Below are 27,572 nucleotides of genomic sequence, written 5' to 3'. Positions count from 1 at the left end.
ACAGGAAAAGTGACAGTACAGTGAAAATGGTGAATATACAATAGGCTGACAAAGTGCAAAGGAAAGCAGTCTTCCATTAAACTTCAATTACATAATCTCGGAATTATGCAGCACAACATTTGAATCTTAACTTTGAATTTATTTATTATCCCTTCAGTAGTAGCTGTGTACGCTGAAACATTGAAAGTGTGGTTTAAGATGTCTGGTGAAAGTGAGGCTGTGGCACAACTTGTGGAATCTGCACTCACTCTACAAGCTTGGTGTCCACCAGGCTGGGGAGAGCCAGCTCAGGAACCCCATCAGGAAGTTGGGGGGGGGGGGGGGTGGGGAGAGAGCATAAGAAAACAAAACAAAAAGCAACCAAACAACTACTATGGGTCTGGTTTTATAGGGCTGTCCATAGTCAAAATTTTATGGGCTATTCCCCTGTGAACTCTGGGAAGGAGTGTTGGTGAGAAGCCACCAGTGCTTGTGTGAGGTAAGAATGTGGGCCTGAGAGGCCCGCAGCAGTGTGGGCTCAGGTTAAACCACCACAGCTTTGGGATTGTTGGATTGTTGTTTTTTTTTTTAATTTGTTTTGTTTTACTGTGTAGGCTTTTTGTGGTTTTCATTTGTCACTTTGTTTTTGTCAGCTCAGTACTGAGTTGGTCTTAAAATCTGGTTTTGTCTCTTCTAAAGCTGTTGAAGGAAGACTTAACTCTCAAGTGAAGAGGAAAAGAGGAAATGTATTGCCTAAACTGTTTTGTTGATATTGAAAACGTGTATTGACTTTTTAGCCTCATATTTGAATGCATGCATCTTAACTGCCACTTAGAGAAATATCAAGTTTAAAAAAAAAAAAAAAGTTTTACTGATACACAGTTGTGTTTTTCTTGTTTAAGAAATAAATCTTTTTGAGTGCTTCAGGAGCTCCCAAAAGATTCAGTAATAGAAGTAAGCTTCAGAATTGTGCCTGTGATTAAGAAATGAACAGAAATCAAGCTTTACTGCTGTTCTTCTCTTGACATGCTTATGAGAAGACTGAAGTTTACAACTCAAATTTTACTTTGAAATGAATATGGTGACTTCTTTAAGAAGCTTCCATCACAGGAGGAATGTGAGGGCTAATTTGTGGGGATTAATTAATTGTGGATATGATGCAGGAAGCAACATAAGTAATGAGCTAGAAATTGTGTGGCTGAAATAGTCTTTAGTATCTCTAGGTGGAAATAAAAAGACCACCCTTATTGTGTGAGCTACTATAACTGGCATTTCCTGACACACAGATGACTGTAAGAGTCAAGGTATTTAGTTTTCTTGAGAATTTTCTGGCACTCGAAGAGTTTTTTCTGTGCACAGGGAAACATTCATCAGAATAATTTCTTCTGGCCTTTATGGAAGTGTAACAGAAAATGTTCATTAGTGAGAAACTTCTTACAGAGCTGAAGTACAAATTCCATCACTAAAACCTAAACCCTTAGTGGTAAACAGAAGAGTTTTGGAACAATCATATTTTTGGTATATAAATATGAAATATGTTGGCAGGGCCATTAAGCACAGATGCTTGTCTGTGAGTTTTTAAATTTATAATTTTGACTTTCCAGAACCTAACATCAAACTTCTGGTTTTCATTAGGATGCTCATTCAAAATGCACTTCTGCTCTTCAGCTCTGGATTTCAAAAGTATGGATGTCTCCTTCTTCAAAACAGAGAATGAGGGTATTTAATTGAGATAATTTGTGTTTCTTCAGATGTAAAAAATACAAAGTATCTTCCCCTTTCAGAGCTGGGCTCTGGAAGCCTTTGCTGTCTTAGAGGGAGCTGCTGGAAAGCAAGGAGGTTTCAAATTATTCTGAAGTTCTCTGTGATACGTAGCTGTTAACTGATAAAACCATTTTTAGCAACAGAATATTTTTGGCATCTTTGAAGTTTTGTGAGCTCATAACTTTCCAGCTTCTTGAAGGACACTTTGGTCCAGGTGTGGTTGAGTATTCAGAGCGGACAATGGAGAGAACTGGGAGTCCTGTCCTCTGCTACTCTGAACAAGTTGAGAGAACAAGTCTGTTGAGAAGACAAGTCTTTAACTTGAAAGCAAGCTTGATGTCTCAAGCACCCAGCTTTGCCTTCCATGAGGAAGCCTGTTCCCATCCCTACCTTGTTATTTCTCCTAATTTTTATTTATTTGTTTATTTAAGAAGACGCAAAGTTAATTACAAAGTAGCAAGCTAGATGTATCTCTTAAAATTTGAAATGAAAGGAGCGGCTAAGGAAAGAAATAAAGTAACATCTTTGTGCTTTTCTATTCTGTATTTGCAGGTGAAATTCTAAATGTCTTGAAAGGGCTTAAAGCAGATGCTGTAATGTTTTGTTCAAACATAAAAGTTTTGAATCTTAACATTCTAAAAAAACATGAGTGATTATAATCTCATAGATACTAGAACTTACGGCAGTATCATTTGTCAAAGCTGCATGGTATCTGTTTGAAACTTTGTCTAATGCTTGAATCAGATGAATTGAGACAAGCTTCAGAAAATGCTGAAAAATGAAATAAGCAGTTACTCAAATAGGGTGAATGTAGTTGCTTATGAGATCAGAATTTTCACTGGGAAGTCATTCTGTATGACGTGTTTTAACTGATATCACAGTTCAGAAATCTTTCAGAGTAAGAAAATGGGCCGTAAAGTTCAATAGTGGATGTTACTGTATCTAGACTTAACTTTGTAAAGACATCGTTTCTTTAAAATGGGAAGACAAAGTTCCATATGGTGATAAGAAGCATCTAAAGTTTGTAAAAGCACAAAGAGCCCACAACTGTAATGCCCATGTTGAATATAAAGTGACTCATAGGAATCCTGTTTGGCTGGTTCTCTGCTTTAGTGTTTCACATACTAAACATCAGGGAACGAATGCCTCGTTCTCCATAAAAGTACCTAGCAAACGAGAGAAGTCAAATATTGTAAGTTACAGTAAGTCTCTCTTACTTAACAAGGAAGCATAATCTGAGGCCTAATTTAATTCTCTTTGAAGCAGTAAGTCAAGGACAGGTGAAAATTTATTGCTTCTTTTATCTCATAAAAAGGCAACACACTTAACAATGTCAAGAGTAATTTGAAAGTAGTAATTTCATGCCAGATTTACTGGTTTGAGATGATTAATGTCTTTTTCAGTAATTGCAGTAATAGTCTATTCCTCCATTCAAAAATGCACTTGCGGCAGAGGGTAAAGGCTGTTTCTTGTGCCACTTCCTTGGCTAACTTCTTTAGCTTGATTTTGCTGCTGAGATTTATTTAGAGGACAGGGCTTTGCCAGAATAGCAGGAGCAGGAACTGGTAGAACATAAGGACCAAAACAATCAATTCTAATTTAATACTGCAAAGCAGATATGAATGACCTTTTGTTACCCTTTCATAACTACTTTTGAGCTACAGATGCTGACACATGAGTGTCTGGAGTTTACACAGAGGTGTGACTCAGTTTCTACGTTATGGCTGGTGATCTTTTCATGGCTGCCCCAGCACGAGGATGGAGCAGGCTTCACTTTCTAGTGCTTTGTCAGATCAAGAAAATATCTGCTTGGATGAGAGCGATCCACTCTGTGCTGGGAATTGTTGACAACTGAACCTGCTCAAGTATTAAAAAATAGTTAAATGATAATCTGTTCCTCTGTACAAACAATGTCAGTGTCCTGTGAGGTCTAAGCACTGACATTACAGAATTGCTTGCAAATAACCATTATTTATTTATTTAAGATAGTCAATATTTCCCTCTGAATACGGTTTCAGGAGTAAGTGCTCGTGGTTTGATATCAGATGGCTTTCAAAACCAGCCCTTCATTTCCTGGAATAAAATTAATTTGACACTATGTATGGCAGTAAAGCACACAAATGCTTCTGTTCTTGCTGCCTGTGATGAATTTCTGTCTTATGTATTCTGAACAAGTTTTATTTAGTCTTTTCTAATAGAATGTTTTATAAAACAGCCAGTGTATTTTATATGTTGAAGGTTGTTTACCTCCCGTATGTATCAACTCTCAAAATGCCTTGTTAAGGAGAGGTGTATTAGTGATAAAGCTAGAAGGCTGATGTGTGGCCATTCAGATCAGAGCTGCTTCCAACCTTTTGGTTCTGCCTGTAGCAGGTATGATTGCTGCCTCTGTGTTACTCAAAAGCTTCCTGTGTCTGTGCATGCCATGATAGCATCATCTCAGCTTTGCTCCCTCTACTCTTGGAAAGGGCCATGTTGCATCACAGCCCTAAGAGAAGAATATCCCAGAATAAGCAGGGACGTTTGTCATGAAAAGAGTCCTACAGCACCACCTTATTTCTTTAAATATTTCAGTACTGAACATTGGATGTGGCTATTCCATAGTAAATATGGTGGTATTTTGCAGTGTTCTGTTGGAGCCATGCATGATACTTGTTTCAAACCAGAAAGTGAACATTTACAATCAAGGCTTTGCAAGATATAGAAATATTAATCTGAGAACTGAAAACCTTAGTGGTGGGACTTCAAGCAACTGCCATTTTATGAAGTTTGCTAACTTGGAAATGCTGCAGAAATCCTGGAAGAATGATGCATTGCATGGGGTAGACTATGGAAATGTTATGAGTAGCTTGTGATTTGCTTGTTGATCCCACATTGCTGCTTGATATTTAAAAACAAAACAAAACAACAACAAGAACAATGAAAAACACAATAATAGTGGCTCTTTTTTAAGTACAACTCCTAAGGAGCACACATTTCCCTTTCGAAAAGGAGTGTGATGGAAGATGGGTGACATTAGCTTATTGGGCACATGTACTCAAGACTGAAATCCTGCCTTGGTTCATTGTTTGCATTTGATAGCTGCTGAAGGGCTTACTATAGTTAACTTGGGAGGAAAAACTTGCCAAAGGAAAACAGGACTCTTGAGCCCTCTTTTTAGGGGAGCATGGCCAACCTAGGTCTCTCTAAGCTGTGACTGGCAAGCAGAAGGTGGAGCTCCACACCCACTGGCCAGCAGTGGGATGGGCTGAGAAACCCACAGCAGTTGGCCTGGTGCAGCTTCACAAGGAAGCGTTGACCAGTCACCAGTTTGCCATAAAACTGCCTGCTCTGTGATCTGGGGTCTGCAAAGTTTCTGTGTGGGTTGTTTGAGCAATACCTGCCAGTTGGAAGTGCTGATACCTCAGCTCTTGAGGTATCTTCTGTCACAGCTGAACTTCTGGTATATGTGCATGGCCCAGAAGGTCGGCTGTTTGTGTGCTTGGTGTTGGGTACCTTTCTTATTCACTTTGGAATGTAGACCTGTGCAGAGCATCCTGCTTTTGAAGGAGGCGGAGCAATGGGAGCTGTTCTACCCTTGACATGTTCTCTCCATTGTTTGTCTAAAATGCTACTAGGCTGATCTGTTTGAACTGCAGTAATAACAGCTGGTTGCTAGGAAAAACACTCTTAAGCCTGTAACTGCACTTTGTAATTGCCAGTAACAAAAATCCAAATAAGAAATTTTGTCGTTTATTCTGTTCCTGGCTTTGTCATCTTGAAACAGTCACATCCTCCCCCCACCTTGTACCTCCTCGTTTTTCCTGCTTTCATGTTTTCACCTGATCACAGTGTCCTTTCTGTTGGGAACGTTTTTCCCCGGAGTTTCTTGACTAATTCTCAAGAACTGTGGACGATTTTTAATGTAATCTTTCACGTAACAAGAAGTGTCTAAGGCTCCAGTGTTATGCTGAGAACTGTTTTGCAGCATCTTCTTGGAGAAGTGCACATTGATAGTGGTGCCTGTGGCAAAGCTTTTATCCCCCAGCTCTATTCTCATTGCTTCATATTGCTTCCACGTTTGCTTTTGCGAAAGCTACACTGAATTTCTTGTACAGCTGTAACAGATTCTTTTGAAATGAGAAAAATAGGTCCTCAGCCATTCTACATGATCTTGCATTAAGCTCATATATTTGCCAGGAACTGTTACAAAGACCCTCCTTGAGTCCTTGACAGTGATTCAAGGATCATCTTGCTAGAAAAAGCTCTTTGTTATTGCCAGATTTATCTGGAGAACTGCCAGAACTGCTTGATCCTGCCTCTTGGATCTGTTCTTTCAGTTTCTAATAATGATTTTCATCTAGAATCTTGTGAAATACAAGCTAGAAGGTAGCTTGATATTCCAGCACAAAGTACCCACATGCCTGTCTTCAAACTAAACACTGAAGATGGTTCTCAATGGATCATTCAAGTGGTTTTGGGTGTTTTACTACGCTTTAATCTCAGGTCTTAAACTTTCGAGTTTTCATGGGAAGACCGCTATAGCTGGAGCTTTATTTCACAATTTAGATGATAGTAGTGCTAAATGAATTGCTTGTCAATCTGACTATTGAATGTGGCTGCTTAACTGTATGACCACCTCAGACTGCCTCTGTACAGAATCGTAGAATTCTTTGAATTGGAAGGGGCCTTTCAAGATCATCTACTGCCTGTTTGTTGCAGGGCAGCTGGACACCTGCAGCTAGATCAGGATGCTCAGAGCCTGGTTCAGCCTGACTTTGAGTGTCTTCAGGGATGGGGCATCCACCACCTCTCTGGGCATCCTGTCCCCTAGGCTGGCAGCGCATGCCTGGCCTTCTCTGAGAATGTGCTTTCATGAGTGGTCATGATAAAAGTCTGCATGGATCTTCTGGTTTGGAAAACCAAATGGGCAAGTGGGAGACTGAGGGCATAGTATTCAACAGCACCAGAAAAAGGGGAAGGGTGCAAGAGCAGCAGAATGCGAGAAATGTAATATATATGTATATATTTATGTGTGTGTCAATTGAGCAGCTGATACTTCATTTTATTTTAAGGTTTTGGCCTCTGGTCAGTGCTTAGTATATTCTAATATGTGTCCTTTCCTCATCAGATTGTTTTAATTAAAATGGATACAAAATGTTCTGTGGACCATGAGGAAGGAAGGCCTTTGGGAACATTCACTGCAAATATTAGCATCTCCCCGGAGGCTGCTGTGTGGTCTGGCCATTAGGCTGAGGGGAAGGAAAATCAGGCTGTCCTACTAACTCAGGCAGGCTGGGAGAACCGGGGTTTGAGGATGGTTATTTTTTAGAATTAGGATAGAGTGAGTACGCAAACAAAGAAGTGAAGCTGGAAGGGAGTGGTAAAGAACATCCAACCTCCTCAGTGTGCACTGATTTAATAATGAACAAGGTTACTACAGAAGGAAGCTTTGGAAAATGCTTTGGTGGTTCGTTTGCTGGAAAGCTCCTGCTTGGCACTGCCAGAGCTCGGCTCACTGCAGCAAGCAGTGCTGGGTCTTGAGGTGGGCACGGCTGCAGGGAAGCAGAGCAGTGACCCCCCCTCCTCCCGACGGGACCGGGGTAGCACCGTGGGCAGCCGGTGGAGCTCCCTGCTCAGCAGGGGGCTTAGCATGAGGACGAGGAGAGGTTTCCAGCGTTGCTCCGGTGGTGTAAAAGCGTCTCGGCGCTCGAGCCAGGGCACGGCTGCTTAAGCTCTCCAAGCGTGTCGGTGTCCAAGCGAGCGCTCAGCCCGCGGTTCTCACCGGGACGGCCGGACCGCACGGGTCGAGCAGCGGGACGCTCCCGTGCGGGATGGACGGCCGCGCTGCGCCGGGCGCGTCCCGGCGGAAGGAGCGGCACAAAGCCGCGGCTCAGCCTGCGCTGCAGCTCCGCCGCCAGCCTGCCTCGGGGCGTGCGCCGGCCGCCCGGCCTCCCCCGCGCCGTCCCCGCACGCAGGGCGGCAGCGGCGCGTCCACGGGGCGCGCGCGGGCTGCCGCGGCCGAGGGGAAGGGCAGCGCTCCCCTCCCCTCCGCCGGGAAAACGCCCGGAGCCCGGGGCTCGGCTGCGCGGAGGGCAGGACTGCGGCTGGCGGCGCTCGCGGCTGCGGCTGCCCCGAGATGGGCTGCGCCAGCAGCAGGCTGTGCCTCTACCCCCAGTGCTCCGCAGCCAGGGTAACGCTGCCGGGGGGCTCCTCGCGGTGGGCTGCTTTGGGGGGCGGCGGTGTGGGGGTGGGCTCGTCTCTTTTTTCTTTTTTTCTTTTTTTTTCCCCGCCCCGGTGCAGCAGGGAGGGCAGCGGCTGCCTCTGTGTGCTACTGCGAGCCCCTCACGCACCTTGCCGGGGGCAGCCGGAGCGCTTGGCAAAGTTTGGGGGTCGTGCTTGTATTTTCCTTAAGGAAGCTTCAGATATTTATCTTAGTGCATGCCTCTTTCACCGTACTCCGGTGCCCTTGTCAGCAATCGCTTGGTTTGTGCTGTAAGGTTATGTTGCTCCACCCATCATAAAATATGTAATTAATGGCTGTGAAGCAGGATCTTAATTGCAGTGTTATCCTGGAAAAAACTGTTCTCTGTTTTAAAGTATAACTTGCTTAACAACAGGACATCTGTGTATTTGGTAACAGCAGGACTGTTATCCTAAATGATTCATAGCTTGGCTTCTTGCTCCTGCCTCTTGTTTTCCTACACAGCACATGCAAGTTATTGGAAGGTGCCCTGTTTGGATCACTTATGTTTGTCTCTGTTTTTCCTTCTGCAGAGGGAGGAAGCACTGAAGCAACACAAAGAGTTATCTCAAGAACTAGTCAACCTGCGAGGAGAACTAGGTAAGAACCTATTTTTCCAAATCTGAATGAAAACAGATCTGTAAGCAGACCAGGTCTATGGAAAGAGAGATGCCATGGCATTGTAACGGCAGGCAATGAGTTCCCTGGCTGAGTTCTGCTTGGGTGCTGCACTGCTGCATTGCTCTGCACCACTCTGCCTTTGCCTGCTCATGGAATCTGCATCTGGTGGGCAAAGCACTCCCTTCCTGAACCTGGGAGGCTGTCCCACATTGTGCCCTCTGCCCAGATACCCACCTTGTATGCTGTTTCTAGAGATATGAAGCAGAAATCTATACATCTGTGAAATACACTGCACAAAATCTTTGTTTTCCGTTAGTTGCTTGTCGGTGAATAAATGTGAAACTAACAGAAAGAAATGGTATCAGGCTAATGAGATTAAATTTTTAAACTCAGCCTAGCAGACAACTGTAATATGAAATGGAGCTGTAATGTGCAAGGGCTGGTTTTGCAAACTTTGAAGCTTGGCTTAACTGCATTTAATGGCAACTTCATAGAATTGATTCCATCTTGAAGCAGGATAATCTTGTGGAGTCTAAAAAGTCGTCAAATTGAAACTGATGGTGCTTGAAAATGAAGCTATCCTTTTATAGACAGCTCACCTCTGTTGTTATGGAACCCCTTTACAAAGGAAAGATCCTTGGGAAGCAGCAGTGATTTGTGTGAAGTAGTTTTAGATCATGACTGATTACTGAGAAGTTGGAAACTTGTATTTTCACATGCTTCGGAAGCTGTTTCAGCCCAACTTGTCTTGTGTGGGTAGGCCTTGTTGCATGCAGGTGTATGTTTAATTATCAGATTTTTTATTAGTGCTGATTAGCAGGGTGGGCAACTCCATCAGCACGTCTGTTGAAAGAGCTGAAAGCCTGGCGGGTAGCGGCATGAACAGAGGAAGCCTTGCAGACCAAGCAAGTATATGAGTGTACTGAAGATACAAAACGCATTTCAGAGATGTGTTTTCATTGCTGGAAGTTAGTGCTGAAGAGCAGAGGCTTTTCTAGAGCTTAGTGCACGATGGCATCTGTCAAGCTGCAGCCTTTAACCGTTCTGGTGGCAAAGTGTCAGGGTTGAGTTTTGTGTCTCTTCCAGGCCAGTCCCAGTAGGAGCTGCCTGTGAGCGAGCCTTGCAGCTCTCTGCTTTTCTGTCCTTGTGTCAGCACTTGGGAAAGCTAGTGGTTGGGCTCACCTGCCTGCCCAGTGAGTGCCAGAACAACCAAAGGGGAAAGGGCTGCTGGGGGAGATGGAGGCCGTGTCCCTTGACTGCAGCATCAGCACATCTGCTACTCTGAAGTGACAAAATTAGAGTGAGAGTAGTACTGTGCAAACAGGCTCCTTGCATTGTTGGGTGACCTATGAAGTTGTGTTGTGAAGATGATGAAGACATAGATTTATTTTCTGTATGCGTGTGTGTATGTATACAAATGTGTGTAACTTTCTGGGCAAATCTGTTTGTTTACGTTATCATGAACATTTCTTGCTCTGACAGCAGTCCTTCTGAAGTAAGCCTCTCTATCCTGTCATTGCATTTGCAGCGTTGTCTTTCCTTTATCTGCCTGAGTGCTACGTCCAGGTCAATTAACAAGAAAGGGAAATTCAGATTAGAGGGATAGGCCAAAATCTCACCAGCGCTAAGCCCATTTTTTAGAGTTTTGGTTGTTTGTTTTCTGAAAGCTTAGTTCATTCCAGAGACCTGGGACAGTGCTCCTACTACAAGAATGCACTGTCCTGCCAAAGGATATCCAGACAGCTTTGGACAAATCAGCCCCTCTGTGCTGCATGGCACCTACATGCAGAGCTGGCAGTAGGTGATATTGTCTAAGGCCACCACCGTCCTCTTGCAGTGGTAACACTTCTGTGCCAGCTCTGCAGAGCAGCTGAGGGCAGCCTCAGGTTTCCAAACTGCCTGTAATTTCAGAGCAGCATTTATCTTCATGCAGGGTCCTGTGTCTTAACTCCATCATACATATAGACTGTCTGTATCTCTTAGCATGGGATGGGAATGTATTAACTGCAGTACTGCAAAACTGGACACGTCTTCAGTTCTATCTGGCTTGAAGAAGGTTTGTTTAAAGTAGATAAATAAAAAAGCCAGCTGGCCCTCACTTGTTGACCAGCTTTGCAAAAACATTCTTGCAGTGTTAGCTTTAGCTGACAGTAACCTGTTTAAATACACACCTGCTAATCAGCTTGTGTTTCCACTGTTAAATGTGTACAGCTGTACTTGAGGTTCCCATAGGCTATTTGAGGTAAGCTCTGAGAATTTTGATTGATGGTGTCAGTTAGGCACAGGCTGACATTTGAATCTTCTTTGGTTGTACAGACACTACAGGTCTCACAGAGTCCCAGGCTGACGTGTTTGTAAGGCATGTTGTTCACAGTCTGGGATTAGGCCATCTAGGAAGAGGAACCAGGTGTGTCAAGCTCCATGTAGGCTGCGTGCAGGATATTGCCAAGTTTGAGAGGAGCACAGAATCTGCTGCTGCTCACACCTTGCAGTGTCGAGTCCTTGGTTTCTGCCTTTTTGAAATTTAATTGTGTATGTTCCCAGGCTCCTTTATCTACCTTGTAAAACTGACTGGCTTGCTGTAAAATTCTGTAATTCTGTAATACGCTTCCTATTCAAATACATTCTTGTCTAATGACAGCGTGCAAATGGAGCATTAGCAGTGTGGGCTGATTGAAGCATGCGTTGCTGCATTGCCCTAAGATCTCCCTTAGACAGCTGTGGTGTCCTTAGAGCACGCATGGAGGGCATTCTCCATGCACCCTGAGGGACATGATGGTGTTGGGGAAGGGCTTTTCAGAGGGGGGCAGATCCATTCACAGCCTCAGAGATTGAACGGGGGAGATTTCAGTGTAACTGCTTTGGTCCTGGGAACCCGGAGCAGATCCGAATGCTGCTTGTCGCTTAAATTTCCCTGCTCATTAAGGTACAAGCTGCTATATAAATCATTTCTAGTTGCCTGTTTAATTATGTAAGTAGAAGCAGCAAGAACTGCATATTTCCACAGTGACATGAAACTGCTCCTTGCAGTGAGTTTGACTCTGGATTATTTCAGTCTGCAGCTCTGCTGGCTGCAGCCCAGGCCCTGTGGTCTGGTGGTGCTGCAGGGCTGGCACAGCGGCTGCTGGCCCCTTTGAACCTGCAGCCAAGGAGTCTTTTTAGTGGGCAGGAGGGATGTGCATGTATCCTGTGCAGCTACACTGGACTCCTCCGCATTGCAATTGATAAACAGCATTTTCTTCAGAAATACTTTCATGTAATTTTCTGTGCTATTTTTTATTAGTAAATGACTTTTAAGGTGTGCTTTGGAAGTTGGGATATAAAGGCTATTGGTTTTTTTGTTCAGTTTCTTTACTGGCAGATGAAGTAAATATGGTTTGGTTTCCAGGTTTGGGTAATTCTTAATAACATTCAACAGAAGCTAGACATTTCCATCAATTATCTGGGGGGAGAAGCATTCCTTCCCATGCGTTTGCCTGCCTGCTGACACTGTGGTGGTATTCGTAGTACTGAAGGATAGGAGCTTTCTTCTCAGCAGACACCTGCGTACTTCATCTGAGCGTTCAGCCTTACCCATCTCTGTGTGCCCTAAAGCGTTCTCTTGGTTTACCTGGCTCATTTCAGCTTGCCCAAAACTTGGCTTGACGCTGTGCCATGGGTAACACCCAGAGAAACTTGGTCATAAACTGAAAGCATGCTTGGGTGGAAGAATTTCCAATACTAAGAATCTGCCAAAAACGCAAATTAATTATTGGATGATTATAATAATAAACCTTTATATAATGAAGGAAAGAAGCCTGCGTGTCTCCAGTAGAACTGCTGGTCAACAGAACATATGCACAAATATTCCTATGTGATTAATAAAGTAAGAACAATAAAATGCACTGTGATGCAGCACCATGCTAAATGCTTGGTGTTCTCTGGCAATGATCCCCATTTCACATCCCCCACACCTATTAAAGTGCCACCAGTTTGCTGCTTCAGCAACCTCTGCTTCAGAATGTCAGACAGCCCCATGGCTTCTTGTTTCATGAAACATGGCTGGGCCAGGGAGTGACTTGGATAGTTTTATGAAGATAACTTTTGCTTCAAAGTGATTCAATTTAGGTAAGCTGTTTTATTTCCTCTGAGCTGTGGTTACGGTGGCTTTTAAGTGAGAGTAAGTTGAGAAATGTTTTTATGTAAGTACTTGATCCATAAGGACTGAATTGGTTTACTGTGATGAATTGTTAGGTAACTGGAATAAAAACAAACTAAATTTTGTAAGAAAAAGATGCTGTGCAATTGTAAAGGCTTACCCCTTGGCTGCTTTTGCTGGAAATGTGAGAGAGATTTCTTTGGGATTCTATGAAAAAGGGCAACCTCTGTGGCTGTGGTTTCTCATGCAGAAAGGTGCTGCTGGTGCCCGCTTTCCACGTCCCCTAGGCTGGGGTTCAGATAGCTCACACACAGAGCTGTGCAGTGACACACGTGGGGTGGAAGTGGCCGCTGTTCACATCTCCATACAGGTGTTAAATTCACAAGCTGAAAGCAGCATTTCTGGTCACAAGGTACACTGCTACCGAATTTCAGAAACTTCCTGTGATTGCCAGAGGTGGTGGTGGTTCTGCCCAAAAGAACCACATTCTTATTGTGCTGTGCAATAAACAGGGGTTAGAAGCATAGAAATACGAAATAATCTTGCTCTGTGCTGTTATAATGCAGGGGTGATGGTTTGTCTTGGATCATTCACTGGGACAACCAAGTGCAGAAAAAAAAAAAAGAATGGATTTGCTATATAAGTAATGAAGTAAACCCTGCTTGATTTACTGACTTTATTTTTCTTTCAAATGCTGCCAGACCTTTTGCATCTCCTGTTGCTCTTTGCTCAAAGTCTGTGGTCTTATTTTGTAATGAGTGGCCTAAGGAAGATGTGGAACTGTGAAGGGAAGCTCTATAAGAAGGCAGAGGAACGTATGAAAAACAAGCATATACTTCAGAATGTCTCTGAAGTTCATGAGAAGTTGAAATGGAGTTTTATGTTCTTCTAGAAGTGTGCAATTTCTAGTTGCAATTTTTTTTTTTTTCACAAAATTAAACAGCAGGTCTGGGAGAGAAGTCTTACTTTGAGTTATCAAAGTCAGTCAGAAGTTTTGCAGTATTCCCTGCTGTGCGTAAGTGGCCCAGCAAAGGGATCAATTGCCTCTTGCATGGCCTGTCCCTTTCTTAAAACAAGGCAATGTGCAGTCATAAATTGTATTACTGAGTGTGGAGATGAACAGAGCTGTGCACAGTGCAGCAGACACTTGAGTCTTGAGCAAGGGGACAGACCATCGTTGTTTAGAGGGCTTCTCATAATTTCAGAACAGTTCTTCAGTTGGAGCTTTTGCTGGAACTTCACATGCAGTTCACTGCACGCTCGTGGTACTTGGGAGCCCACTGGTGGTTTTGCTCCCTGCCTGCATGGCAAGAGTGCAGCAAGACATGCTGTCTGCAGGGCTGTGCGAAGGCCAGGACGTACCTTCAAGGTAACTTCCAACTGCCGGGGCAGACTTTAAAAGTTAGTTTTTGTTTGTCTTCATAACATGAGTCTTCACATAAATCTGGATTGCAGACTGGCTGAACAAGACCTGATGTGGCTGTTCTCTGACAAAGGCAGGGTTTGCTGTTTGATTTTTTTCTGAAATGTTTTGCGTCATCTGAAGATCTCTATGCTGACATTTAAAGACAAGGCAAAGTGAGGCAGCAAATTCTTTTAGCTCACCAGAGGCAAAGCAATGGCTCTGGCCTTATAAGTCAAGAGTCAGATGACTCCATTTTTAGAGGAAGTGGATCATCTGAAGCAGTTCACTACAATTACTTTAAATGAGGCATGTGAGCTGCTTGCCTCTGTGCTGCCATGACTCAGTGGTAAATTGCCAGATCCGTTCTGCATGTTGCTGGTTGAGTGATGTTTCCTTTTGGTTCTCTCCCTGTTTCTTTGCATTACAAATAATGTCCCCTATCTATGACATTTCTTTTTCCCCAAAAGCATGAAAATGCAAAGCATGCACAGTCAGTAACTTTGTCAGTGTGATGTGATAGGAGTTTGCTCATTTTTTTTTCTCCTTCCCTTCCCCAAAGGAATCTGTTTATGACTGTCATTCATAGAAAGAATTAAGATAAGGAAAGAAAAAAAGCTGTGAAATCATGAGTGAAAGTTGTGATGTGTTTGTGTTGAGCTTTTCATTGCTTCATTGCCAATGGCAGGATGAACAGCTTGCTTTAGTGCTGTCCTGCTCAGCAGAGCTTTCCAACAGAACACTTGCACAAAGCTGAAGTAGCTGGGTTCTTGTGGGGTTGGTTGGTTGGTTTCTAAAACAAAAACTTGCAACAAAAAGGCACCAGTAATTCAAGCAGATACAGATGCAAAGAGATCTCCATGCAATACAGCTTTCTCCTACACTTCAACTGCACGCACCAATTGATCGCAGTAGTGCCAGGACTTTGCTGCATTCTCCTTAAAGGAGTGCAGGTACCATTCATTTATTCTCTTGCTTTTGCTGAGCTGTAGCAGAGGGCAAAGCTGACACATGCCCAACTTCAATCAGGCTGCTTTCAGGACAGCTAAAGCCGGGACTGGTTTGGGACTCAGCCCTTGAAGACCTACGATCCATGTATCTCAGTGCCCAAACAAAGCAATGATAAGAATTTCCTGTAATGCCTGCACCAAAATTCTTGAATCTTCTAATGCTTCCACAGAGTTTATGTTGTTTGGGCAGTGTGCCAAGCTGCTATGAAGTGAGTGTGCACATTAACTCTCCTGCATTTCATTTAAGATCATGTTAACGTTCTGGTTGATTTTTCTCTTCAGGAGATACTCATCTAATTAATTTTAAAATTTATTTTAAACACAAATGATAAATGCTGCACAGAAGTGCTCGTGCTTGAGGTCAGTGACCTCGTGCTTCTGCTGGCAGTCCTGTTTCACCTTGCTTCCAGCCCCTGTGTGCAGCTGCACGAGGGGTTTGTTCCAGTCACATTATCAGCAGAAAAGGGATTCTTTCTGTTCCAGCACCTTTGCTGGGAGGTGTAAGTGCTAAATTTCAAACTCTAAAGCACAAGTTTCTGTTTTGCATTTTAATCAGCTCAGTAAACATGGAGAGACAAACCTAAGCAGTTTCCTCTACTTACCTTTGTTAATAAAAATGTACGGAGAGGCTGTAAAGTATTCTGTTGTTTGCTTCCTTAACGTGCTGCCCTGGGCCTGAACTGCTCTCTGTCTTGCATATTTAAATCTATTTGGTGCATGCAGTTAGCAGTTAGTATGTTTCAGATTGGTGCTTCTGTATTACTCTGCTTAGGACAGTCTGTGCAGTTGCCTCTGTGCTCTGTAGTTGAGCATGGGTAGCATGCTGGATGGATGGCCTTCAGGATGTTAAGACATTCCAATTTAGCTAAGTGGTTTATACATCAGAAAGTGAAGTACTCTGACAAATAGCTCCTGAAATGGGATCAAATTAGGTGAAGTAGCAAATCCAATTAATTTTTTTATTAGAGCACTCCAGTATCTCCAGTGAGACATTCATTCTTCTATGTCATGACAAACTGTCACGTTTGTGCTTTATGTGAGGGTTCCTGATTTAACTAGATTGAATTAATTCTTAACATAAGACATAATGTATTCAGTATTTTTGCAAAGGTCTTTTCTTGTGTCTTTGGAGGTGGCACTGGTTTCATGGATAAATGATACTTGTCTTTGTATGCCTCTGTTCCTAAGCAGGCATATTTCCATCCTCAGTACCTGTAATGGGACTGTGAACTTAGCAATGAACTTGACCAATGAGATGACTTTTTTTTTTTTTTAATTTTGCCATCTCCAGTAACAACTTCTGCAGCTTGTGAGAAATTGGAGAGAGACAGGAATGAACTGCAAGCTACCTATGAAGGATTCCTGCAGAAATTAAATGAGCAGCATCACAGCGATATAGCTGAACTGGAGGAGAGGCTCAAGCAGTTTTACACCGCAGAATGTGAGAAGCTCCAAAGTATCTGCATTGAAGAAGCTGAGAAGTACAAAGCACAGCTCCAGGAGCAGGTTTGTGGTATTTGGAGTAGGAATATTCTTCAACAATTGTTTTCTGCTACAAGTGAGCCCTTGAGGAGTCTTTATTTATTTACTTGTTTATTTATTTTGGCTATTAAGGAATATATTTTATCTAATGTGAAACTCTACTTGATTGCAATTACAAAAGAAAATGTTAGTATGCAAAGCTGGCCAAGCCTTAAGGTTGTGTTTTAACATGGTAGAAATTCAGCATTCTGCAAACTTTGGTTATATCTGGAGCTCTACAAGTACTTGAAGCAGCTTGAGTTTTAAGATTTATAAAACCACACCTGGCTTGGGAACCTGCTTTGCAGCAATTCCATGTGTGTGAGAGGCACGTACATTCTGTTGGTGTCTGTAAACTGTTCTCATCTATTAAGTGTTGTATGTGGCTTAGCTTTTCCTGTGACCATCTGTTAAGTGCTACCTAGACTTAAGCACAGCATAAAACCACCATAACAATACTTTAAGCAAGGGTTAAAATGTCACACTAAGGGGAAAAACTCATCTTGTCATATTGCAGGTGGACAACTTAAATGTTACACATGAAAACTTAAAGCTGCAACTTGAAAACAGCCACTCAGAAAAAGTAGAGGAGCTGAAAAAGAAATATGAATCCTCTTTTTCGGGCAAGTATTTTGTATTCAAGTCCATACAACGTAGTACTGCTAGTCACAAACAAAAATATTCAAATACATTAAACCTGAATATGTACATTTCCTTCTTCTTGCTCGTCAGCTATCCTTACAAATGCTGGCTGAATTCCTCCTTTTGGACCTGAACAAGTCTATTTTATATATAGAAACAACCGTGCTTCCATCATGATTGAACGAAACTTTCAAAACAGTTTAAGATGACTTTTAAAAGACGTGTCTAAATTACAGCCTGCCCTCAAAATGCCATGGTAAAGGAGCAACTCTTTCCCTACCACCCCCGCAGTTCTGTAAGAAGCACCTCCAAATTGAGATGAATGTTAGGTAGGGTTGGGTGGCGTCCAGATTGATGTGGGAATGTTTCTCAAGTTGAGAAATATTATGCGTTGTTTAGAAGAGCGGAGTTTTTTCTAGGAAGAGGTGTGTTCAGATTGACATTGCATGGTGTGCAGATGATTTAAGAGGTGACTGTTTTCATCCTCCCTTTGACTCTACCTGACAAGCAAATTTCCAGTGATCCTTTTGTCTCCTTAAAGGCATTTCCAGCATAACTGAAGAGTTCTTCTGCGTGCTATTTCCAAAGTAGGGAAGGAAATGTTTTTCAATAAATGTCTGGGAGACTCATGATGTGTTTTTTGCCTCTAATTCCCTTCAGAAGCTCAGCTTTTGTTGGATGTGGATCTGTGCTCAATTCATCCATTTGTTGCATGTAGATGAGTGCTTTCAAACTTGAGATGCTGCCAACTAATGAAATGTGTTTGTGAGAGGACAACCCACAAATCTGGAGCGGTGATAAATCTGATACTTTGTATAGGCTTTGGGATGGTTTGTGATAGATGTTCTTTCCATGTTGGCAGTGACTCTGCATCTGTGCTTATGTGTTTTGGCTATTTGTCCTTTCTAAAAAAAAAAAAAAAAAAGAAAGTCATCATCATATATTAAAAATCTACAAAAATCATTTGTTGCAGAGCTCAAGAATGCCCATGAATCCGAAAGGAAGTCAATTGAAGATTCCTTTAAGGAGAAGCAGGAATTGCTAGAGGTACATTTGGGGGTTGAGTCATTGCAGATCTAAAACTTAAATGGGATTTTGGAGATGTGCACTGAATTCTTGGCCTTACTGTGCTCTGTCTTTTTGTTTCAGAAAAAAATTAATGAATTAAAATGTGAAAACATTGCTCTAAGTGAGAAGCTGAAATTGGAAGAGCAAAAACAAACAGCCAAAGAAAAAGCCAGTCTTGTAAGTCCAGATCTCCAAAAGTAAAGCAGACAGGCAGAACTTTTATGCTCGGGTTTATTTTATTGCATGATGTGAAAGGTTTGTAATCAAATCTGATGGAGAGCTCTGATACAATTAATATTGTATGTAAACGGATTGCCTACCAGAAGTTTCTGTCAAGCAGTACAATGTTATTAACTTCACTGTTATAAATCTATTGAGTGTGTAAGTTAAAGCCTAAGTGAATCTTGAGATCTGAGTGTATGCAGGTGTATCATAACTGACGAGAAGCAAGCTGATAAATGCTCAACCAGCACCATGATGGTGTGTAGGCTGTCTTGTATCACTGCTACAAAATTCACTGCTTGTACTTGAGTCTTTAATGAACTTATGACCTGTGCTTGTTTCTGGTGTATCCTTGAGATAAACTTTCCATTCTCACCTTTCTCCCAAGGCTGTTGTCATCTATGATGCTCCTGGGATTAGAAATGTGCTTTGAGAGAAGTTTTTCATGCATTTGGAGATGGCTAGAAACAGACATGTTTATTTTCTAGTTTATTTTCAGTGTGACCTGCTGTAATGTCTGACAAAGAGAAACTCCGTGCTTAAAAACAAACGTTTAGAATTGTTAGTGGCAGATCCTCAGATTTTTGTCAGTTTTGCTACTTTAAATGGGCAGACTTGCAAGTGTCAGTCTGTTTTACCTGTTGGGACAGTCTGTTGATTACAGTGGGTTTGGACACAGTTGATTTATATGCCTCAGCTACTTTGTGTCTTTTAATATTCATCCTGTTTTTGACTTGGTCAAACACTCAAATAAGCTTAAAGAGCAACAGATACACACTTGGAGAAAAATATAAATAGAGCTCAGGGTCAGGAGAGGGGGGCAGAGAAAGACCAGAGAACAGTAGGGCAAAACTCCAGTAACGTGACCTTTGGCCCAGCTACAGGGAGCCTTGAGGATGGAAAACCAAACATAAACATAGAGAGCTTTGGGAGGGGAAAAAGCCAGAAAAAAAAGTCTGCTTTGTGTGCAAAAGTGCAGGGTTAGCAACTAGAAGCAGCTCTAATTCTCACTGGACCTTTTTTTTTTTTCTCTTGTTATTTATTCTAGTGGTAGGGTAGAGCTGCAAGAAGAATGCAAGAACACAGTGTTGCTGTGTTTAGGAGAGGTGATGCCAAAGAGAACACTGTGCTTAGCTGTGCTCAGGTGTTATTTTAGAGCAATAGTTAAGTGATTTACACAGTTGCAAATACGCTTTGCATCCTGACAGATAAGCTTCATAAGCTTCAGGCTTCTGTATGGAAAGATAATGGTTTGATTTAGCATATTCTTCCCTAGTAAACACACATGCTGCACTACTAGAACTTCTGTTTGCCCTCTGACAATAGAGTGTATGCCTAGCCTTCCAGTAGTATTTAAGTAGCATCACTTGATATTCCTATGTTTTTTTGCTAAAACCTTATCTGGCTCTTTTCAGATTTTTTTATCTGGCTTGGTGTTCTGCTATGAGTAGGCAAGAGAGGAGGACAGGAGAGCAGGCAGAACAGACACAGACTGGATCAGGCCCTTGTGTCACTGTAAAGTGTGGTGGTTCTGTACTTAATTCCTGCACAGGGCTCTGACATGTACTGTGGACTGCATCCCACAAAACTGCAGGCATCTCCTGCACACCTTCAGCTGCTGTACTCATCATGGTACCTCAGCTTTCCACCAAAACGTGCTAAGAGAAATTGTTTGTTTTCAAAGATAGACTCAGTCACTGATTAACTTCTGTTTGTTTTCCATTCATACTATCTTGAAATGAACTTTGTTTATCCTCATTATTTCTTTGCCTTTGAAATATTAAGAATGTGATTTACTCTACAGTGCTTGAATGCTTCCTTACTCTGGAAGAGACATCTCTGAAAAAAACAGACTGTCTGTCCCCACTCTTCCTCCCACCACCCCAAAAAAGCCAAGTCTTATGTACTGTACTGTAGATAAGTCACAAACACAAAACAGTGCAGGACTTTTAAATGCAATTGCATTGCCAGGCCTCTGGAATAATGTAAAATGAAAAATGTTGAATTTCTTCTTATAAACTACATACCTTCAGGTGGAAAACAGTGAAAACTAGCTGCAGCCAAATGCATGGCTTTATAAGCTTTTGTGTTTTTTGAACCGTTCCAGCACCTGAAAAACTCTTCAAATGTTTACTCTCATTATCTCCTGGGATGGGTTCTGAGTAATGCAGAATAAATTTTGGAACTCCTCGCCTTAAAGGGAGCCTTTCAGCACTCTCACAGAACAGGTTGGGCTGTGACAGCCTCAGTGCCATCCTCTGACTCATGAGGATTTTTCACATGTGTACAAAGTCTATTCTGAACACCTGCTAAGGGAAACTGCAACTCTTGATTTAAAATGAAGAAGAACAAAGAAAATCAGAGAAAGCACTACCAGATCTTTTTCTTATGCAAAGCTGTCAAACTTGACTTCACCTAGAACAAAGAACTGTCATTATGATCTTTATTTTCTTGCTCTTTCTTAAATAGCAGGGAAACACTTAAATCATCCATGAAATTAAGGTAATAAGCAAACTCTGTGGAAATCTTTCAGAAAAACCCACAGATCATGTATCTGGAACAGGAGCTGGAAAGTTTGAAAGCGGTGCTGGAGATCAAGAATGAGAAACTCCATCAGCAAGATGTAAAGTTAATGAAGATGGACAAACTGGTGGGTTTCCCTTGTGGTCTGGCAATTTTTGACTGTTTCTCTAGCAAAAATTATGGGGTGCATTCCCACTGCAGGTACAATTTTGTTTGTGTTGGGCTGCAGCGAGGGGGAACAGAATGCTGTAAGTGGTCTTTCTATCTCTTAAGACAGCTACTGAGTTGCACAAACTATAGCAAGTTAGTATGGAGCTATCTGAGAGCCTCTTCTACACCTTCTCCTCTCTTTTACCCCATCTCCTAAACAAAACCTCACCTGTTCACATTGACTCAAGTATTATGGAAGACAGACTGCACTGTTAGGAAAACCTTAACATGGTAGCTACATTAATTAAACAAGAAGACATCATATTTTCATCTGGAGTTGACTAGCTCAGATCAAACACTTGTCAGCTTTAAAGTATTTGTTCAGCTGTGTGGATTTGTTCCCAACCCATGCATAATTTTACATGAAACAGCAATTCTGGGGGCAGAACTTCACATTGTTTGGCATATCTAATTTGTGGCCTTATCCTGGGTGGAGTTCTAATAACAGGTTGAGCAATATTTTAACGAGAAAATACAGAAGGGTTTGAATCCAAGGGAATGCATTCATGTTATTTGTTGAGTGTTGCACAACATCACATGTTGCACCGTACCATTGATCTACAACTAGAACGTTACTTGTCAGCCCTCCTCTTTCTGACAGAAGTCTGTCACAGCAGAGAAGCCTTTGGAACGTACAACCATTTGGAAATTATTTTTTTCCATAACTACTGGTAACACCTTGCAGCAATGGAGTAAAATCAGGAGAGTAGCAGGGAGAGGTGTGTACAAAGGGGAACCTCTTCCATTTCTTGCTTTAGCATGGTACTTCAGGCAGCCTCCAGTCTGCAGCAGCTTACAGAACTGCTGCCTGTAACTCACAAAAGTTACTAGAATCTGCTAGTCGAGTAGCATAGACCTTATCCAGCTTCTCTTCTGCCATCTCATCAGCAAAAGTGGCACAATGCCAGTGTTACACAAGAGTAAGGTAAGTAGACCTGTTTGACTATTTCAGAATATTAAGCCATGAGAGCAGGTCAGTCTCCTCTTACTCAAAAGTCACTCTGCCCGTTTTTCCCTTTATGCTAACAAGGTCTGTAAGCTCTGTGCTAAGAATGTTGGTATCTTGAGTGCATGCGTGTCACTTTTATTTTAAACTGTGACTTTTTATTCTAAGGTGGAAAACAACACCATCCTAATGGATAAATTAAAGAAGGTTCAGCAGGAAAATGAAGAATTAAAAGCTCGGATGGACAAGCACATGGAACTTTCAAGGTGAAAAATATCTGAGAACTTTTAAGATATTCTCACTAACCTGGGGAAGATGTTCCTGTAACAAGAAAGAAAAACGTGTAAACATCAGAGTCTAGGTTTATGTAGTTTTCTGTAGAAGAAATCTTTCCTTTTCCACTTCTGTCTTTATAGCTGTACATTCTTCTGTAGGAAAACCAAACAGGAAGAGACTGTAAAGTAAGGCTCATCAAAGCACTCTAAAGCTTTCAGGGAGAAGAAGCATCTCAGAAAATTCCACCTTAGAGCAGATTGCTGCAGGCTCACCAAGTACTACTGACCTCTCAGTTAAACCTGACTCAACTTTTAACGGCTTCAGTTGAGTGATTTGTGCCCAATATACATCAGTGAAAAGACGAGTATGTTTTAGTTAGCAATGACAGCAATATTTAGCATGAATAAAATGAGTCTGAGGTTCTCCTAACTTTAAATGCTACTGGAATGAATAGGAAAACCTTTTTTGTTTGAGCTTCTGCATAGAGCTGAGCCTGCTCCAAGAGCCCAAGGCTTGAGCATGGCCACTGAAGATGTCACTGTTAGTGGAACAAGTCTCACTTTTCAGGTACTTTTTCTGGTCAAATTTACTGGCCTTCAGGAATACTCCTTATTGGAACTTCCTCCTGCTTTTCCAAGCTACAAATGTAAATCCCACAGGGCTGCAAACGTGATAAATCCTCATTTCATTCTCATCCTAAGGAAGTAATTCAGTTGTAAGCAAAGCAGTTTTATGCAAGTTCAAACTATTCTTGAACAACGAATACCGAAACCAACTCTGTGACATGCTCTGATGTAAATCTGTCTTTTGCAGGCAACTTTCTACTGAGCAAGCTGTTTTACAGGAGTCCTTAGAGAAAGAATCTAAAGTCAACAAACGTTTGTCAATGGAAAATGAAGAACTTCTGTGGAAGTTGCATAACGGCGATCTATGCAGCCCAAGAAAACTGTCTCCCAGTTCTCCATCTGTGCCTCTTCAGTCCCCACGGAATTCTGGTAACTTCTCTAGTCCTACCGTCTCACCAAGATGACATCTTGAACGAATGGGGATTGCATTTCATTTGTGGTCTGCAGAACTGATCATAACTTCAATCGCAGGAGCAAGAGCTATATTAGCTGAGTATGACAACTAAACACAACTGGAAACTTGGTGCAAAAATGACAATAAGAGACTGAGACTATGGGAGTGAGACTCGCGTAGCTTCTCCCAAAAAGACTTGTTTATGACCTCTATGGACAGAGTTGCACAAAGCACTTAGAGAGCAAGGAAAGACTTATTCATTGCCTTTTCACCTAACCATAAGGAAAAGCTCAGGGGCTTAGAGATAAAGATCACAACCTTTATAAGATGTTCCTTATCACAGACACTTTTTTAAAGGCTGTTTGTTTGCGTGTGCGCATGCGTGCTGTGGATGGAATGGATGTAACACACCATGCGTGTGTCTAATGCTGCCTTCTTTGCTGTGTATGTAATAAAGGATAAAAGCTGAAGACTACAGATTGGTATGTACTTCCTTAACAATGGTGTCAGCGCGTGCTGTTAGCCAAGAGTGCTCTCACAGAAATGATGAGAGACAGCCACTGGTGCCGTAGGTTACTTTCCTTCATCTTCCTGTCTTCAGTGAAAGAACAGTGTGAAAAGCTTTGTCCATTGACTCAGTGTCTTGGCCTGCCTTTCTATGCAACTTGGAATGAATTTTAAAAGCAAACTGAATTGTAGCCATTTTGTGCATGCACAACAGCATTGGTTATGAGGAGGCTGGCAGTTGCAGTAGATTTTGTCTTTCAAGTCAACAGATTCAGAATCTGACCTTGAAGGACGCTGACTCTGAAGTTCTCAGTACAGAGGCAGACCTATCACTTTACCTGCTGAAAACAGATCCTTAAACAGCACGTCCATGGCTGAGACCATCTACTGAAAGAGAAACAAGATTCGAAAGCCAGAGAAAACTGCAATAATTAAGTGCTCAAGTTCTCAATAAGATTCGTAAGTAATCTGTGAATTGCAGTGCACCTGGTGGCACGTTCACCTTTTAAGCGCTAGCATTTGTATTAACGTTTGTCGGAGTTGACTCGGTTCCTCTGTGGAAGACAGGGGAGGTGATAGCTGTGGATAATTATCTTGCTAAGTCTGCTACACCTTTTCTCTGAGCCTGCAGGGTATCAGTGTCTGCCAGTTCATCTGGCAAAAGATCCTGTACAGGAAATTCCGTAGAGTAGGGGAAAAATTTGTCCTGCCTGCTGAACCTGGCGGTTGAGGGTGTCAGCACGACCAGAAATGTCGGATGCTGAGTTTCAGCTTCACCAAGGTGATCACATAGCCTGGCTACTCCCTTGGTTAGATCTGTTTTAAAATCTCTACATCATATCTACTAAACACAGGTTCAAATTTGTATGCTTACAACACTGGATTTGGGTTTTTCAATGCCATTTCCAGCACCACCATAACGGTTATGTAACAGTGTAGCTAATGCTGTCAGCTGTACAGTTGACTGTTACGACAAGACACAGCCACGTTCGCCCATGTTTTCTAGTAGCTTGAGAACAGAAATTGAGGAGATGGAAAATGTTTAGGGAACTAAACTGGAGAACCACTTCCAACCACGTTACCCAAGACTTCAATCTTAGTGATGAATGTAGAAACAAGACTAGTAACAGTGCTCATACAAAAGTAAACATGTAATGTGTTAAACTTGTGATCAATTCATGAAACAAAAATGTTTCATCGTTCAATTTACTTAATCTTACATTACGTGCAAGTTAAGGGTCCATTTTACAGACTATTACACTCTTAACCCCTTTTAAGGCACTGTACTTGACACTGTTAGTGACTTCAATGCTTTTAATTTTCTGGGGTTTCAAATTTAATTATGAAAATCCTCTGTGGGCTAAAACTTAAGGTATATACTGGAAAACTCATTTGCTATGGTCAAAGACATTTAATCACATGTATTTGAGCTGAATGCATAAAAAATAAATTTTTGTACTAATTGAAAGGTTTTCTCCAGCGTCTGTTAGTCAAATGTTCTCTAATCTAGGAACATCCTTCTAAATATTAAATCTCTCTTAGTACCTGCTCAGCACAGCAGAAGTAAAGTAGTGAAGCTTCACTGCAAAAATTCATGTTCACCTAACCCTTAGAAACTGTAACTCTACCCTGCCACTCTGATAAGAAGAAATTACACAGAACTGCTTATAATTATCAGCTATTCAGCTTCAGGTGGCTGTTTAAAAAAAAAACAAAACAAAACAACAAAAACAACACCAACACAAGCACACACATAGGGAACATCACAGAATCCCCAGAATTATGCAGTGATAAAACACTTCATACGTTTGGGTTAATATAGGCACCCACTGTGATTATGCTTCTGCTAAAGGCACCCAAAAGACTCCTCTTAAACTTACTTTTTTAGTGAGGATTCTTTTCTGTTTAAAAAACAAAACAAAAAAATAACCAGCAACAACTCAGCAACAGCAGAATTCAGCAATGCAGGTAACAAGGACAGAAGAGTACAGGCAGCTGTACACCCCTGCACACCAGGGAGAAGGGGAAGGCTTTTCCAGTGCACTGGGACAGAACAATAAGTATGGCATATGAAGTAATACACAGACTGTTGAGGGCAATGAGGTAAGTCAGCAATACAGGACGCTTCTCATCTCCGAACTGCTTGCAACCAGAATTTTTAATGCTGTTAAAAAGAAATATTTGTATGCTAAAATCAAACCATAGAATTGCCAGTTCACCACGTGTGCTATTGGTCAGAAAAGAACATTCTTTTCGTGTGTTTCAGTACTTCTCTCTATTTAACTGAGTATTAACATTTCAAACTTTGATTTAGATACTATGTATTAGCAAAGGCAAATAAAGCCTTAAAGTCCAGTAATTTCTACATATTTCTGACCATTTCCTTAGCATAGAAACTTAAGTTAAAACCTGCTTCCTGTAGATGTATTCTAAAGGTCTAGAGCTATCAGAGCAATTACACTGGTGATTTTTCTTCAGATACTCCACCTTACCTATCTCTAATGCAAAATTTCATGGAAAATCACCTCAATGACATTTTTATCTCTACCAAATGGTTGGTTGTCATTCCAGCTATTCATACCTTAAAGGTATTTGGTTTTGAATCGCACCATACTCGCAGAAAAATCTAAGCTGACTCATTTCCTTATGCTCCTTGAATTCCCATGGCAGACATCAAGGGCACCTGCATGCAACCTGCTATCAGGCCATTTGTGCTGGAAATTCCTTCTACAGTAAACACTGTTCTTTAGAACTGCAATTGTCTGATGGCAAGGAAATAATTTAGGCTGAGCTGGAGTTAAAACATTATCAGGAAGCTGAAACAGTAACTTACTCCTTAAAATTAAGAAATACCATCAGTAATTGCTGCTGCCTTGCTTCGGTAAAGCAAGGCTGAGGCAAGGAAATAGAGCAATACTGGCAGGTCAGGGCATGTGACTGACAGGTCACCTAGACTTCATTTCTCAGGCTTCATTCTTTCAGCCCGTGTCATTGTTTATTTAAGTGGAAGTATGCATTTGCATCAAGCTAGAAAGAATCAGGCCTGCCCATGAGGCTTTTGGGAAATAAGAACTGTCATAATACGTGGTAATTTCCTCTCATTGTTTGTAATAGTGCAGGGAATGTTTCTAATGTTTGCAGGGAAGAAAAAAACAGAGAAGTCTTCCAGAAAGACTTCTGTGGACATAATTGGATCTGAGACCTTCATGGGCTCAGCCCACGTAACAGTTAAACTGAAGGGATGCCACTCGACCAGTGATGCATTCACATGATCTTTTTCTCTCCTGTCAAACTGTCACCAAGGAAGCAATGATGAACTGAACAACTCCAGACAGGTGTCACTAAAATATCCAGCAAGTGGGAGAGAGAGAAAATTTAATTGTCCATTGTAAGGCTTGGGAACATCTTGAAATGTAAGAAGCTGACACAGCTCCTGTAGTTTAAAGCAAAATGTTTTCCTGGTAAATGAAAACACTAAAAAGGAACGAAAACATGGCACA

The 27,572-nt window shown here is 41.8% G+C and overlaps 1 protein-coding gene across 9 annotated transcripts in view; it reads left to right on the top strand.

Annotated features, from left to right (window-relative positions):
• MTUS1 (microtubule associated scaffold protein 1) overlaps positions 1–24,040 on the top strand; it is a 110,889-nt gene extending 86,849 nt beyond the window's left edge. For 8 of the 9 annotated variants that reach the window (XM_042812762.1, XM_042812761.1, XM_042812764.1 and 5 more), the window contains 8 exons: positions 8,500–8,566; positions 16,429–16,643; positions 17,176–17,281; positions 18,274–18,347; positions 18,450–18,545; positions 21,124–21,240; positions 22,438–22,535; positions 23,359–24,040. In XM_042812762.1, the coding sequence (XP_042668696.1) occupies positions 8,500–8,566; positions 16,429–16,643; positions 17,176–17,281; positions 18,274–18,347; positions 18,450–18,545; positions 21,124–21,240; positions 22,438–22,535; positions 23,359–23,575 (990 nt within the window). In that variant the 3' untranslated portion in view covers positions 23,576–24,040. Of the gene's footprint in view, positions 1–7,823; positions 7,916–8,499; positions 8,567–16,428; positions 16,644–17,175; positions 17,282–18,273; positions 18,348–18,449; positions 18,546–21,123; positions 21,241–22,437; positions 22,536–23,358 lie in introns of those variants that run through there. The other variant, XM_042812769.1, reaches the window with a different exon arrangement.
• Positions 24,041–27,572: the final 3,532 nt, after the last annotated feature.

Source organism: Centrocercus urophasianus, unplaced genomic scaffold, assembly GCF_019232065.1.
Source record: "Centrocercus urophasianus isolate 14NV4802_14NV808 unplaced genomic scaffold, USGS_Curo_1.0 seq_13, whole genome shotgun sequence".
In the NCBI taxonomy this organism is placed as follows: domain Eukaryota; kingdom Metazoa; phylum Chordata; class Aves; order Galliformes; family Phasianidae; genus Centrocercus; species Centrocercus urophasianus.
The sequence above is the reverse complement of the archived record's forward strand: the minus strand, read 5'-3'. Positions and strand labels throughout refer to the sequence as shown.